Raw genomic sequence first — 13,788 nt, forward strand, 5'->3', positions numbered from 1 at the left:
ATCATTCCTGATCCATCGGTTGAATGTTAGAGCACATTTAAAATGTTGTGGAAATGGTTTGCTATTTGTAAGTGGATTTAGAGTGCAGCTGTTTGTTTATTTATGGGGATATTCATCGGGGCCAGAGAGTCAAAATGTATTTGGTGTGGCAAGGTTGAGTGTTGGCACATGCAGATCCGCATGTAGAGCTCATCTTAAGTGCCGGTTTGTCTGTGAGTATAAGTACATGAGCATTATGTATTCATTATCTTAATTGCTGGCGTATGCAGGACTGGCAGGAGGAATACACAACTGCATTGTGGAAAGACAGGATGTAGTTACAGATCTTTCTGATCTGAAACCTACTATGAATGCCATCCTGTAAAGAGACACTTAAACTTGGACTGAGTCCTAAGCGTATAGATAATGAAGTGATGTGAGATTAAAAAAATGTTTGTTAAGTGACTGAAGAAATGTTGGGGTCTGTTGAGTCACACGTATGATTTCTGCCCTCCATGCCAGGCTGAGAAATACTGTGAAGTGCTTTTAAAGGAGCATAGCTCCATTTTTGTATTTGTCCAGTTAAAACCCAGTATCTTTTGGCCACTACATGTTACCAAATTTGACTGTTCTTATTATGAGTTAAATTGTGAGTAAATTTCACACCAGATGGTAAGATCAATGTGATTCCTCTCTGCCTTCTCCTTTGTAATGCAACATCAGTCAGATATGCTGATAAATCCTGGTAATTATTATTATTTTTTTTTATTTCTGCATGATGACACAATATTCAATGTTTTACATGCCATTATTTAAAGAAAAAATTTCTTGTCCTTACACGAGACAGATACAAAGGTGCTTGATTTATGGCTACAGGAGATTTCTTTTCTGGTTGTAGTAATGACTGATCATATCCAATACAACAAAATACTGCATTTTATTTTAGTCTGCGCTGAAGGAATAAATGTACATGAAATTGTGGCATCTTGGATGTGTCAGTGTTTTATGTAAGACTGCTAGATTATTATTTTTTTTCCATTTGCTCAGATATGTGTTTGAGAAAAATTGACATCAAAAAGGAGCAACTGTAGGTGATTCTTCATTTTATTCAAGCTTTGACTTTTCCAGCTTTATGTATGTAGAAATGTTGAAGTGTTTCTAATCCAAGACATGTACTTAGTACAGTTCAATCATTGTAATAGTGAAATTGGTGTATCAGTTTAAAGCTGCTCATATTGACATAGCAATGCTGGTGAATGAAAAGAAGGGAATAAATATTAATACAACTGTAAGGCATCTTTTTTTTTTCTCAGTATAACCCCGTTCACAGCTGTGCTGCAGTTGACAGGAGCTGACTGAGTCTCTGTGGAGAGTACCAAAGTGCCTCTTGGTGCCTGACTGTAGGGACTGTTTCCTTGCCGTTACCTGTCTTTTGGGGACCCTCCTAAGGCTGTGCGTTCACAGCCTGTGTGAACTGACGCAGACTGATGCCTGTGCCGAAAGTGGCCCAGCTCCTTCCCACGTCCCAGCGTGTCTCTTGGTGCCACCAGTATGCTGATAATTGATTGCTGAGCTGAATTTGTCTGTTTTGACATCCCTCAGTTTCATCCCTTCTCCTGGGTTACTTTTCATCCAGATTCACCTCCCCAGCTCAGTGCACCACTGCATGGACACTTGTCCTGGCATGGAGAAGGAGATGGTGCATATGGCTGGTTTGTCAGGATGAAGAGGCTGGCAGGTTAGATGGCCGGGGCATGACTGAATGTATTCACTCTAGTGGTTCCTGAACATATTTTATTGCTACGTCTGATATAATCTACTAAAATAGAATTTTGCTTCAGGCAGTAATTGCACTATCAATGTATCAGGAATAACACAGTGGTAAGGAAAAGTACTTCTATGTACTTGTTGATACAAATGCTTGTATTTGAAAGGCAGTGTCCAGACTCTCTGTTCCTTGCAGTGGTCTGAGGAACCAGTCTTGAGCTGGGGGGTGAGGGGAGGAATGAAGGGGAAAAGGAAGAAGAGAGTTTCATGTCCTAAAATACTGCTGATGGGGAAAACAACAAATACATCTTCTAATCTGTAAATGCAGTGTATTCTAGTCCAAAGGGGGAAAATCTCTGTGGCCTGAAGGGTGTTTCTGGCTTACTGAGGGTAGTCTCTTCAGTTAATAGAAAGAAAAAATAGTTACCTGTAGAGGTTAGTTCAGAGCAGGAACCTAATTTAGCCACTCCACGTTCCTGTGTGAGGGGGCCAGTGTCTGTCCATTGACCACCCAAGTGAGCCTAAGACAATTAACCTCCCTAGGCTAATGCTGGCCCCTGTGAATACACCCTGGCTTTCAAAACCACATGTTGGATGGCTGGTCTGCCCTGCTGACAGTAAATTAGCTTTAGGGTGGGTATCGTCTGCTTCTTCCAGCCAGTGCAGAAATAATGCCCGTAGGAAGACAAGGGTTTAATCTTTCAGGTGAGCACTTGAATGAAGAATCTGTTTTGTCAAGCTGCTGCCTTTTGATTAGTAAAGGCATTTTTGTTAGACTGATGGATAATAGTTTTATTTGGTATTTCTCTTTTTCCTTTTTTGTTTTTTATTCTGCTGCAGCACACTAAGGAGATTAACTTGAGAGGTGTTTTCTCAGTCTTTCCACTGTCTCCTTCTGATTAGCTATACAAAGTTAAATGCTGCTGATGGGATTTTTAATTTTTTTTTTTGTTCCCTCGATCCACTTTGCTGCTAGTTTGCATGCTATCTAAACTCAGACTCCTCCTGCATGCATTGTGTCTGTATGAAATATGCTAAAAGCTAGGCTTAATTAATTGTGCCCAGAATTTTTAGGGTACCAGAGGTTCACTGGAACTTTTTAAAAAGCATTTAGTGCACTGAAGGCATCAAACTGCAATTAAAACAACTTTTGTGGGCATTTGTGCGTTGTTAAGGTTACACACTGTTCGTGGCATCTCCTGAGTAGGAGCTAGTTATGCTGGGAGGCTTAATGTGAAGAAAATCTCAATGCATGTTTTTTTTCCCCTCTGTGTGTGCTTGCTTGACTATGGAAGGTGGAGGAGGAGGGGTAGGAAAGGGCACTAGAAACGCTTTCTCAATTAGCTCTCCTTGCCCTTCAGACTTAACAGTTCTTGTTTTGTGTCTACAACTGTAAGATTTCCAACAAAAATCCTCTTTACAGTGTAAAAATGTCTGCTCATCTCCCCAAGACACAGACCCTCCAACGATGTGACTTAGCAAGAGTGTTTTATTAGTGTCTCTCAGAGGATGTGGAATTGCTGGTATGTATCTGTCTGGGATCACCTGGCCAGAAACCTATGGGGGATGTCCAGGAAATCGGAAATCTTCAACTGGCAGCAGATGTGGCGGAGACCGGCCTCTGCATAAAGAGCAAGTCTGTCACATCCCATGTACAGCCCATCCCTGTGCTTTGTAATTTATCTGGAAACCCCAGACCAAGACTGTGAATCCTTACGTGCTCCCCACAGACACTATTCCTGTACACAAAAGGTGCTGTGTGGGGGAAAGTGCAGGAAAATGGTAGTTCTTAAATGAATAAACTGTACCCAAGAGGAATCAAATGTAAGCAACTTAAGGTCTCAGTAAACTGCCTGGGGGGTTTTGTGTTCTTTTTGTTTTCTCTTTTTTTTTTTAAAGTTCATTTGATTACAGCTTTTTAAAAGTGTTGGGTGTTCTGGTATTTCTTTTACAACATTCAATTACTAAAAAAAAGTTGAAGCCGTGATAAGTGCCATTGTGCATTGTAGTTTTTGGGATGTAATTTACATATACTGTACAGTGTACTTTGTTCTGCGTGATAACTTTCAAGGTAACAGGATCAGAAAAAGAAGAGATACTTCCTTTATAAATTGATATTCTCCTGTAGCTAATAATATTAGTTGAAGATATGGTACAGAAATAAAACAAATCTAATTGTTTGAATATTTCTGTTCTTGTAATGATTTATCTCTCTGTTTAGTGAACAGAATTTGTATAAAATCAGTCTTTACATTTGTTTTTCATGGTGCAGACTTAGCAGGTAAGATTCCCACTCGAATGCAACTTCATTCTCTGTTTTCATTCAGAGAGTAATTGATGCAAAACACTGGTGTCTTTTGTGATTTTGTTCTAGTTGTTCTCCAACATTAAAGATGGTGAAGGCTTACAGTTGTTTGAGCAAGGTCATCGCACTGCACACAAGCAAGAGTGTCACACCATGGAGGCAGTGAGGCTGGTGGAGTTCAACCTGAAGCAAGTGCTCACAAAGCTCATGACTCACATCTTTGGTGATGGTAGGTTCTTACACCTTTTTTCCTGGACCACTTATGGCTGTAGGCATCCAGACGTCTGAGAAACATTTTGCTGCATAATAAAAACACAGGCTTAGGGGTGATGTTGGTATACTGAAAGAGCCACACCACATGGTTTTTTTTCTAATGAGAGTTACAGTAATTTTAGAAGTCTTTGTTCATATTCTTTACTATTACATTTTTGACTTAAGTTTGGTCAGAGATCCATCCTAGTGTCTTTAATGTCAGAGTAACTGGCTATTGATTGACCTGTCAGCTGTAACTTGTATTTAATTGTTATTGTTCTTTAATAGTATTATAACTACACCTTATAAAATTATTGAGCACAGTCCAAGAGGCCACACGCTCTCTTGGTTTTCCTAAATACTGGTACAGAGAACCCTGTGTTGAATCATCAAGCGTTGGAACAGGCTGCCCAGGGAAGCGGTGGAATCGTCATCCCTGGAGGTATTTAAAAGATGGGTAGACGTGGTGCTTAGCTACATGGTTTAGTGGTGGTTTTTGTCAGTGTTAGGTTGATGGTTGGACTCGATGATCTGAAAGGTGCCTTCCAACCAACAATTTTATGGTTCTGTTAGTTTTTTGTGAAGAGGTTTTGGTATGCAGGGTGTCAGGGTAACATAGTGGACATGAATACAGGTAGGGACAAGTGCCAGACCCAACTACAGGCACTCATCTGGCAGAAGCTGTGTCTTAGAGTAAACACAGTGTTCCTGTCAGTGTGGGTCCCACGAAGAGAGGCAACTCCAGCTCAAAGCTGTGCAGGACCCCCTCTGCTTTGTCCTCATGGACCTCCTGTGTCCCTGGAGGGACAGAGCATGGCTGCAGCATCACACTGGGGGCTGCAGCAGAGCTGGGTGTCCCTGGGGAGCGTGTGGGGCTGACCTCGCACCGGCAGCATGGAGCTTGACAGGAGAAGGGGTATGTACATGCATGTGCTGCTTTCCTGCATACACACTCAGAGTGCCGTGTTTCCCTCGTGCAAAAAAAACTGAACCCTGCAGCTGAGGAGAGGTGATGTTTGGTAAGTTTGCACCAAGCTGAAAAATAATTCTTCTTTGATACTTAGAGTGGAACGAGGAAGGGTAATGAATGTCTGTGTATACAAATGAAATATCCTCTCCATGGAAATACCTGCTTTCGGTTTCAGGAGTTGAATTTATAAATGGCCTGAGTTAAAATTGCTACGTTAATGCTATTTCCTGGCAAGGAAGATTCTCTTCTAAACTGATTCATTTTTCTGTTGAGGAACTACTGGATAATATTAGAATGCAGGGTATGCTGGCTACTTTCAAGGCTCTTTTAAGATGCCCACTGAATTTAGAGCAGTAGTTCCAAGAATGGATTGATTACGGTAGCAAGTCCTATATATGACTGCTTGAATATTTGTCTGAAATTCTCAAATTTAATTTACAGCAAGCAAAACTTTTACCCGTTTTTGTTCTATCCCACTTGGGCAAAAATTTTTTAAGTTCCCGAGTTCAGTTTTTCTTGTGATTGTATTTTACTTAACAGTGGTCTTTTGAAACATACAAAATTAGGATCAAAGTGAGTAATAGTAAGAATGGTATTTTTTTTATCAACCTCAGATGCTGAGGGTGTTGTTTAAAGTGAGCAATTTCTGGGAGTTACTGGTGATATCTGAGAGTACAGTGACATCCTTCTCTAACTGTTGACAGATGCTGCACTTTAAGCTTCAGTATGTTGGCTATTCTAGTTCTCCTACAGTCCACACAGGAGCTAGAAAGGCATTAAAAAATATTATTAAATGATTGTAAACCTACTACAGACTGGAAGTAAGTGCTGCCTTCTTACTGTAGAGGTTTTCTATTTCTATGCCCTGGGTATTTTTCCTGAAATACAAAGACAAGATATAGTGATTTAAATATAATTATCTCTTTTCTTTTCTTTTTTTTTTTTTTCATTCATGGAAATGTGAAGTTGTCTCCCCCTCACCTTCTTGATCCTCTTCTAACCTGTCAATACGAACTGGAAGGTGTTGTTCAAAGAAGCAGACTTCATGCTAGGCGCTAGACATATGAGATGGGTGCAATGCAAGTGACCTGGGGCACGCATAATTAAATTTGTTTTTTGACAGCTGCCATCTTCTAATTTTCATTTTACTCTCCACTTTACACAATGATTTTGATTACTTTTGTGTCTCAACTACCTTAGATTTTAACTTAAAGTTTAAATGTATTTTACTCTATTTATTGCTTTTGGAAAAATTCCATATTTTCTTCTTGTGAATATTCTGTAAGGCCCCATGTTCTGTTAAAAGCAAAAATTTCATTCCTTCTATACTTCACATCAGCTGTATTCTTTACAGTCTGTGCTGCCAGCAGAATACTGCAGTGAATTTGCACATCTTTTCTGGCAGGGTAGCATGATCATAGCTGCAGTAACCTACTGAAATGTTGCATTGTCATACAGTCAGCTGTTAATGCATAGGCAGATTGTTTGGATACCAGATTAAGTCTCCCATGCAAGTTAGTTGTCCATAAAGTAGCTTAGGCCTGAAGTCCTGGACTTGGATAGCTGTGCTTCTGCAGAGCTTCTCTGGGAATTTACCAGCTCAGGTTGATGATAGATGGAGGATCTCTGCAGGATCTCTGCAGAAAGGTCGAATCACTGACCTGTCTTTTTTTTTTTGTTGGTGGTGGTGGTTTTTTTTGTTTGTTTGTTTTGTTCTAGTTTTCATAATATTTAATGAGACAGTTTTGCTTTACCTGACACATCCCACTATCTGGGTACTTTAGTGTTGATTGTACATGCCAGTAAACAATCTAACAGAAGTTGCTTAAAGATCACTAGATTGTCATGAGGAAGGTTGAAGACTTCATAAAAATCTGCACCTGCATTTATTCCCAAGGTTCGTCTTTTTATTTCTTCCTGGCATTGCCAACAGGCAGAGGAACGGCAGACATTAGAGAAGGGGAAAGATCTGGAACGTGCAATCAGTTGTCTTAAATACTTTACAATATAAGATAGTTCTTTTTGTGACGTTTTCTAGTGGTATGCCATGCCTGATTTTGCATTTTACAAGTGATGGTCTTTCAGTTTCTTTCATGAGATTTGGCTGTCAGGAAGCTGTTTCAGATATTATGCCAAGAGATCAGCTTTCTTAGTTTTCCTCTATTACTTTGAGGGTACAGTGCACACTAAAAATCCACTAATTTACCTTACACCTCCATCTCCATGTGCAGATCTGTCAGTGTGGAAAGTCCCTTCTGTCTCATTTTAGTGACCTTGAAATGAGGCTTTCCAAGGCTGGCTGTCTTAGGTTTAGACCAGACTTAGACCAGTCTTTCGCAACTCCTGTTCTTTCTCTAACCCTTCTGTAGTTTGCCAAAAGCTTTCTGGACGCTGAGAGATTCAGAAGTAATCTTCCTATAGCAAATAGAAAAGAATGACTCTGTGCTGGTTCTGTGATTTGTTGCTTTATATTAAATGGCCCAAAATTCACTGTGGTCCCATATTTATCTACCCAGTTCCTAGGCACCGGTAAGAGAAGGCGGGAGGGTGAGTAACGCTGTGCTTTGACTGATGGTTCTGCCGCTGCTTGTTCTCACTGAACCGCCACTGGATGTCTTTTAAATCAAACTCGTTGTTCTGCTCTTTCTTCTTCTTAACTCTGGTGTACTGATACCTCATTCGAGTGCATGGAGATCTATGGAGTGTAAGGGGTTTAAAAAAAAAAAATCATTAAAAAAATAATTTATTGAGGACGTAATGGTCTGGCTAATAATAATGCGAGCTAACATAGGTTTATGGGCAGCCAGCTCCTGTCTGCTGCAAGTGAGATGAATTAGCTGAAGCAATGAGGTACAGAGTACTTAGAAATCAACACACCCCTGAAGTGGCCACAGCTCAATACCTTCTGTGCTCCTCAGCATCCCCCCTGCCCCCCTTTCCTTTCTCTCCCATAGACTCCTTCTCTAAAAATAATCCTCAGCAACAAAGAGAATTTCTGGTCAGTGAAGACCATCTGGGTCTCCGGCTTTGTTGCTTCTGTGCTATAGCGTAGCAATGGGCTGCTTTAATGTGTTGGGTTTTTTTTTTCTTTCTTTTTTTAGTGCATTTGGTCAAGCCTTTTTCATTATGAGTCTCAATTAGGCTAGCACTGGCAAATACTTGTTTATCTTAGTATCTGATAACACCATTACTTTTGAGTGCAGGCTATGGCCAGTGCCTTATCTTTCAGGATTCGGTACTCAGAGATAACAATAACTATTCACTTTTTCCTTACTCATTGGAGATGTGGCATGTTAAGTTACTAACGGATGTGTACCCACTGGAAGGAATCCTGTGAATGCTGTGAAATGAGCAGGTGTCCTCTGCTTATATAAATCATCTCTTCGAACTAGGGAAATTACTGAGTTTGTATCTAGTGATCAGTGTTCGGTTAGAATTCAGCATTGTGCTCTTTTAAGTGCCTCTGTGTTTTACAACAGGTATGCCTCCTAAAATTTCCAGAAAAGGTCATTTTTGCCAGCATTTCAAAGGCTGTATGTAAAGAAACAAATTATGCCTAATGAGGTAAATTATATAGTAATACAGAAAGCCTAATCTTCATAATCCTTTTAAGTCTTTAGTGGTTTAATTTGCTGAGTGTCAGCAATGCCCTTTATTCCTTGGGAATCTATTGAGTACCAAGACAATATTTTGTATCTAAATAATAAATGTACCCATTTATTCTGTGACAGTCTATAGAAATGCAGTTAGAAGGCTTAATCTTGCTGAAGGCTGAGCACCCTATGCTTTTCAGTAAAGTCTTCCAGAGCCAAAAGTCTGAAAGAACACTTGAATGTAAACTACAGAAGTATTCCAAATTGTCCTGGCTGCTGTATGAATAAAAATTATTGTGGTATATAGGATTAATTGTTAATTTAGAGAACAGAATGAAGGTTAGAGTTGTTTCTTCATTGTGAATTTGTTTTGGTTTATTCGGATTTTTCTTTGTTTTCTTATTTACATTTAAAAAAAAGGCCTCTTAAGTACTAATATGTATTAAAATTAAAAATTAAAAAAGACCTTTAGATTCATTCTTTACCTTTAAAAATTTATTTTAATTAAGAACAAAAAGCAGAGAAATCTTTCTTTTCCCAGAGCTTCATTTTGAAGTAATCAGAGGATTAAAAAGAAACCATTATTCAAATGTTGTTACTGAACACGAAACTACTTTAATATTCAATGTCATTCTTGCTGCAGTTGCAGATTTTTGAAGCTAAATTAAGATATTTTATATGTGCATGGCTTTACAGTGAATGCAGAGTTGTACAGCCCTAGGATTAAAAATGCATTTGTACCAAGATTGGGAAATTAAAAAAATGTTTTCTGCACATCATACTGTTGTATCCACATGACTTTTTTCATTTATGTAATTTTTTTTTATTGTAATGAAGACAAAAAGCAATAAAGTGATTGGTGTAAGTCACAGTACAGTTATGAATGGTATAATTCCTAATACTTCCAGTTTTCTGTGTTCTGTGTGTGAAATTATCAAAATTCTTTTTTATCATTCATATAACTTGATTTTTAAGAGAGGAAATAAAATCTAGAAGTACCAATGTGTTTGTTTTGAAACCTGTCTTTTGATTTGAAAATTCATAGCATCCATGAAAGGTCTCCATTACTGTTAGGTATTTTATGTTTCGGCTATATATATATACGCACGCGCACGCACGCACACACACACACTTTTGTTGTAACATTGTTTCAGCTTCTGTAGCCACATTTAATGACTCAAAGCAATCAAAGACAATCTAATCCTTAAGGCTACAGAAAATGTTTAATTTGAAAAACTCTCAGTATAAATCATGCAATTTCATGTTTTAAGTTCCTTTTATGAAACAAACCCAAAAAAGCCTGAAAATCAAACCAGGGGTGTTAACAGTTACTGTCATCCAAACAACTTGTGCCGTGCTCCTTATTTTTAAAACTGGACCTGCCTGGTTGTTAATGATCCTAAAGCTGATTAGCATTTGGCTTAATGGAAGGGAAAGATGGGCTTGGGGTTAAGGCATTAGCCCACAGAATTTGCAGTTCAATTCTTTTTTGAGTTTTTACAGTTTGTGTTTCCGAGACTTTCTTTTTCCTGACACCTAATGGCTAGAAAAAAATTCTTGAGCGAATCAAAGCTTGTGTAAATGATTACAAGAACTAAAACTCATCCAATATAATGAGGGCCTTGACAACCCCTCTGCTTTTGGCAGCACTGTAGACCTTGCCCTCTTCTGGCCCCTGGCCTGCTCTGAGGTGCTGGGGGTTTCCTAGCTCTGTGCAGAGGGGGGCTTGGAAGGGGGAAGTCACCCAGCGGTGCCTTTCTCTTACACTTCACATCTATACAAAGTTAAACGATTGTCTCCTGAGTCGAGAGTACTCTGTGCGTGTTGGTATATAGGATATCTTAATCGTGTAAAACTCCTTGTATATATATATTTATATTTGTGTGTATGAATATCTATGTTTAACTTTCATATTTAAACATATGCAGAAAGAATAGCTTTGTATTTAAAATAGGTTCTGATGGAAAAATAAGTACTTGCCTAGCTGATCCATAAAATACTAAGTTAAAATAAAAGACTTAGCTTTTCCTCTGAGGAGCGGTTAGTCATTTCCTAGTGCAAAGAATAACAAAATTACTGACTTTCCTATGATCTTGGCTCATTTTTGTTCGATGCCAGGTGGTTGCTAGAGTTTGACAAATGATTGATTTGGTTTCAAAGGGTGCTTGAATTGCACAAAGCGTTTTTCATATTAGAAAAGACATGGTCATTTTTTTTCCACAAGTTTTAAGATTTATCACCTTGCACAAGTGTTGTAAATTAGTTTGTTTGCTATTTTTTTTTTTTCTCTGGATTGCTGTAATTGGTGTCATTAGTTGAAGGGCAAGTTTTACAGATGGTTGGAGGGATGTCGTTTTAGGCATACACCCTTCATATTTATTTATTTTTTTAACACTGCCACAGGACTGCAAGTCAGATGGGTAGACTGCTACTTCCCGTTTACTCACCCTTCCTTCGAGATGGAGATCAACTTCCAAGGAGAATGGCTGGAGGTCCTGGGCTGCGGGGTCATGGAACAACAGCTGGTTAACTCAGGTACTGAAACTCCTTTGCTTCATTGACATCCCTATTAGCAAACACATCCAGCGCAATCGGCATCACAGTCTGAAATGCCCCCTTCTCCCCTGGTGAGCGCAGACATCTCTTGTTCGTGGCAGCCACCACAAATAGTCCCGAGGTGGAATGCAGCCCTTGCGTGCTGTGATTTGAGTGTAGTGATTGAGGGAGCAATCTGGAGCCTGCAAAGGGAAAGCTTGCCTTTTATTTTGTGCAGTAAGGAGACAGACAGATGTCATCTTTAAAAGAGAAGCTGATGAATTAGGGTTTGCTTTCTTTTTTTCTCTCTCTTCCAAGAGATGTCAAGTGCATTCATAGTTATGACTTAAAAGTATCATAAGCAAATAGCATCCCTTAATATTTGGAATATCAGAGTACTCCTGTATCTCTAAAGTGTAGAAAGAGAAACGTGATGTCTTTCATATTGCTATTTGGTTGCTCGGTAAATGCTAGGTTGCTTTTAGTTTTTGTTTTCTTTCTTTTATCCTCAGAATGGTTATTTATGAGGTCGTAAACTGCATTAAGAGCAACATCATTTATTTTAATTGGAAATATTACAGAGCAATGTAACCTGATGATTTAGCTTTATAAAACTTATTTTTAAGTACAAAGGAAAGAGATGAAAAATTGGTTATTTTTTCCTGATTATTTTCATGTTGAGAATTTCACATGCTTGTTCTTTCATTAGCTGAGAATAAGCAATTCTTCGTAAGCACAGGGCAGACTGCATGTCTCAGACCTCTGTCATTCAGTGTCTTCCAGTACTATTTATTAGGTATGGGAACCTTTTGGAACGTGATCCATTTGATTCTCACAAGCGTGCTTTCAGATAGCCAAGTTATACTCAGTTGAATTTTTTGCAGCTGGTTTCCTAAGCTATTGTTGTACTTTAATGTGTTCTAAATTCTTTCTGCTGAAGTCTAAGTACATTAAGTATGAATGGCTCAATTTTGGCCCCATTACTTGGCACAGCTTGGTTTCTTCAGATTTTGTGTGCGTTTTAATATGATCATTTTCCTTTTAAAAGATGAGTCCCCTTCCAGAGCTTCTCCCCAATGGGTTAATGGTTTATGTCAATGTTCTTTCTTGGGTTATCATGTTCACGTGTGCTAAATACAATACAGGTTCTGTTCAGCCTCAGAAGTGAAAGACTACTGTGTGATATTATTTCCATGAGATGTAACACACTAATGGCCAAGCTTTCTTCTTGAAAAACTTGTATGTTGCTCAATTCTTAAGTTTAGGTTCCATCAATGTATGTGGAAAGAGCTAAACTGTGGCCTCGAAGCAATTACTCTATATATATATGTGTGTGTGCGTATGTGAATGAACATGCATGCAACACTAATGGGCTGGTTTCTACATTATTTAAAATTTTCAGTATAATCTGTCCCAGTTCTTTCATCCTTCTGAATTACAGTCTTCAAAATTATATCCTTTCTGCATCAAAACTCTCTGTACTATTTATTGTACTTCTAATCTTGCAAGAATTCATGGATTTAGTAACTCGGGTCTAGCTTTTGAATGACCTTTAGACTTGTATTATTAATTAAAGCAAACAAGCAAAAATAGATTCTTTCACTTTATTAGCAAGACATTTTAGAGGGTTCGAAGTCCATTATGGAAGTGTCAATCACTTTCACTTTATTTATAGAGAATTGCACTTTATGTAGCCATGGTTTTGTTTTTCTGCTCCCTGCAGTAGCTCTGCAAAAACACTTGGCTACAAAAGCTGAGTCTAATGTATCTCAGTGTGATTTTATTAAAGCATTGGAATTTGTTTACCAAAAATTAGGAAAAAGTGTGTTCATAATTTGTGTTGGTTAGCAATTAGCTTATTTGGTTTAAAGTAACAATGAGTACAAGGTAGTTCACGTTTTCAGTCAGATAAGGACTTAAACAACAGTCTTCGCTACCTACTGCTGCTCTGCGTATTCTTTTCTTTAGTCCTCTTTTGCAAGGATTTAAAACCCCAGTAGGTTCTTGGCACACCAGCTTGCATCTATTTATGATGAAGCCAAGTTTGCTATTATTAGGCCATAGTTTTGGGGTTTTTTAAAGAGTGTTATGGCAGCAAGCTGCCTTTGCCCAAAATTGAAAATCCGCAAGTCCGGAAAGGAGATTCTTTGCGGAGAAGGATGAGGGTAAAAATTGCCTTTTGTAGCTCCTTCATCTTTTTTTGCTAGCAGAACTCAAGTGCCTTCCAAAGCCATGCCGCATTTGAACAGCAGTAGTTTTTTAATAGTTTCTTTAGGGTTTGGGGTTTCTTGTTGTTCTTGGATTTTTTTTTTTTTTTTAACCTTTAGAATATCCTTAATGCCTCCAGTATCCACAATCAATGGATATTACTTATTACTCTGGTCCCA

At 38.6% G+C, this 13,788-nt stretch overlaps 1 protein-coding gene across 9 annotated transcripts in view; it reads left to right on the forward strand.

Moving 5' to 3' along the window:
• The window catches only part of FARS2 (phenylalanyl-tRNA synthetase 2, mitochondrial), a 254,008-nt gene that overhangs the window by 64,992 nt on the left and 175,228 nt on the right, over positions 1–13,788 (forward strand). For all 9 annotated transcript variants that reach the window (XM_054191667.1, XM_054191660.1, XM_054191666.1 and 6 more), the window contains 2 exons: positions 4,121–4,280; positions 11,270–11,401. In XM_054191667.1, the coding sequence (XP_054047642.1) occupies positions 4,205–4,280; positions 11,270–11,401 (208 nt within the window). In that variant the 5' untranslated portion in view covers positions 4,121–4,204. The remainder of the gene's footprint in view (positions 1–4,120; positions 4,281–11,269; positions 11,402–13,788) is intronic.

Source organism: Rissa tridactyla, chromosome 2, assembly GCF_028500815.1.
Source record: "Rissa tridactyla isolate bRisTri1 chromosome 2, bRisTri1.patW.cur.20221130, whole genome shotgun sequence".
In the NCBI taxonomy this organism is placed as follows: domain Eukaryota; kingdom Metazoa; phylum Chordata; class Aves; order Charadriiformes; family Laridae; genus Rissa; species Rissa tridactyla.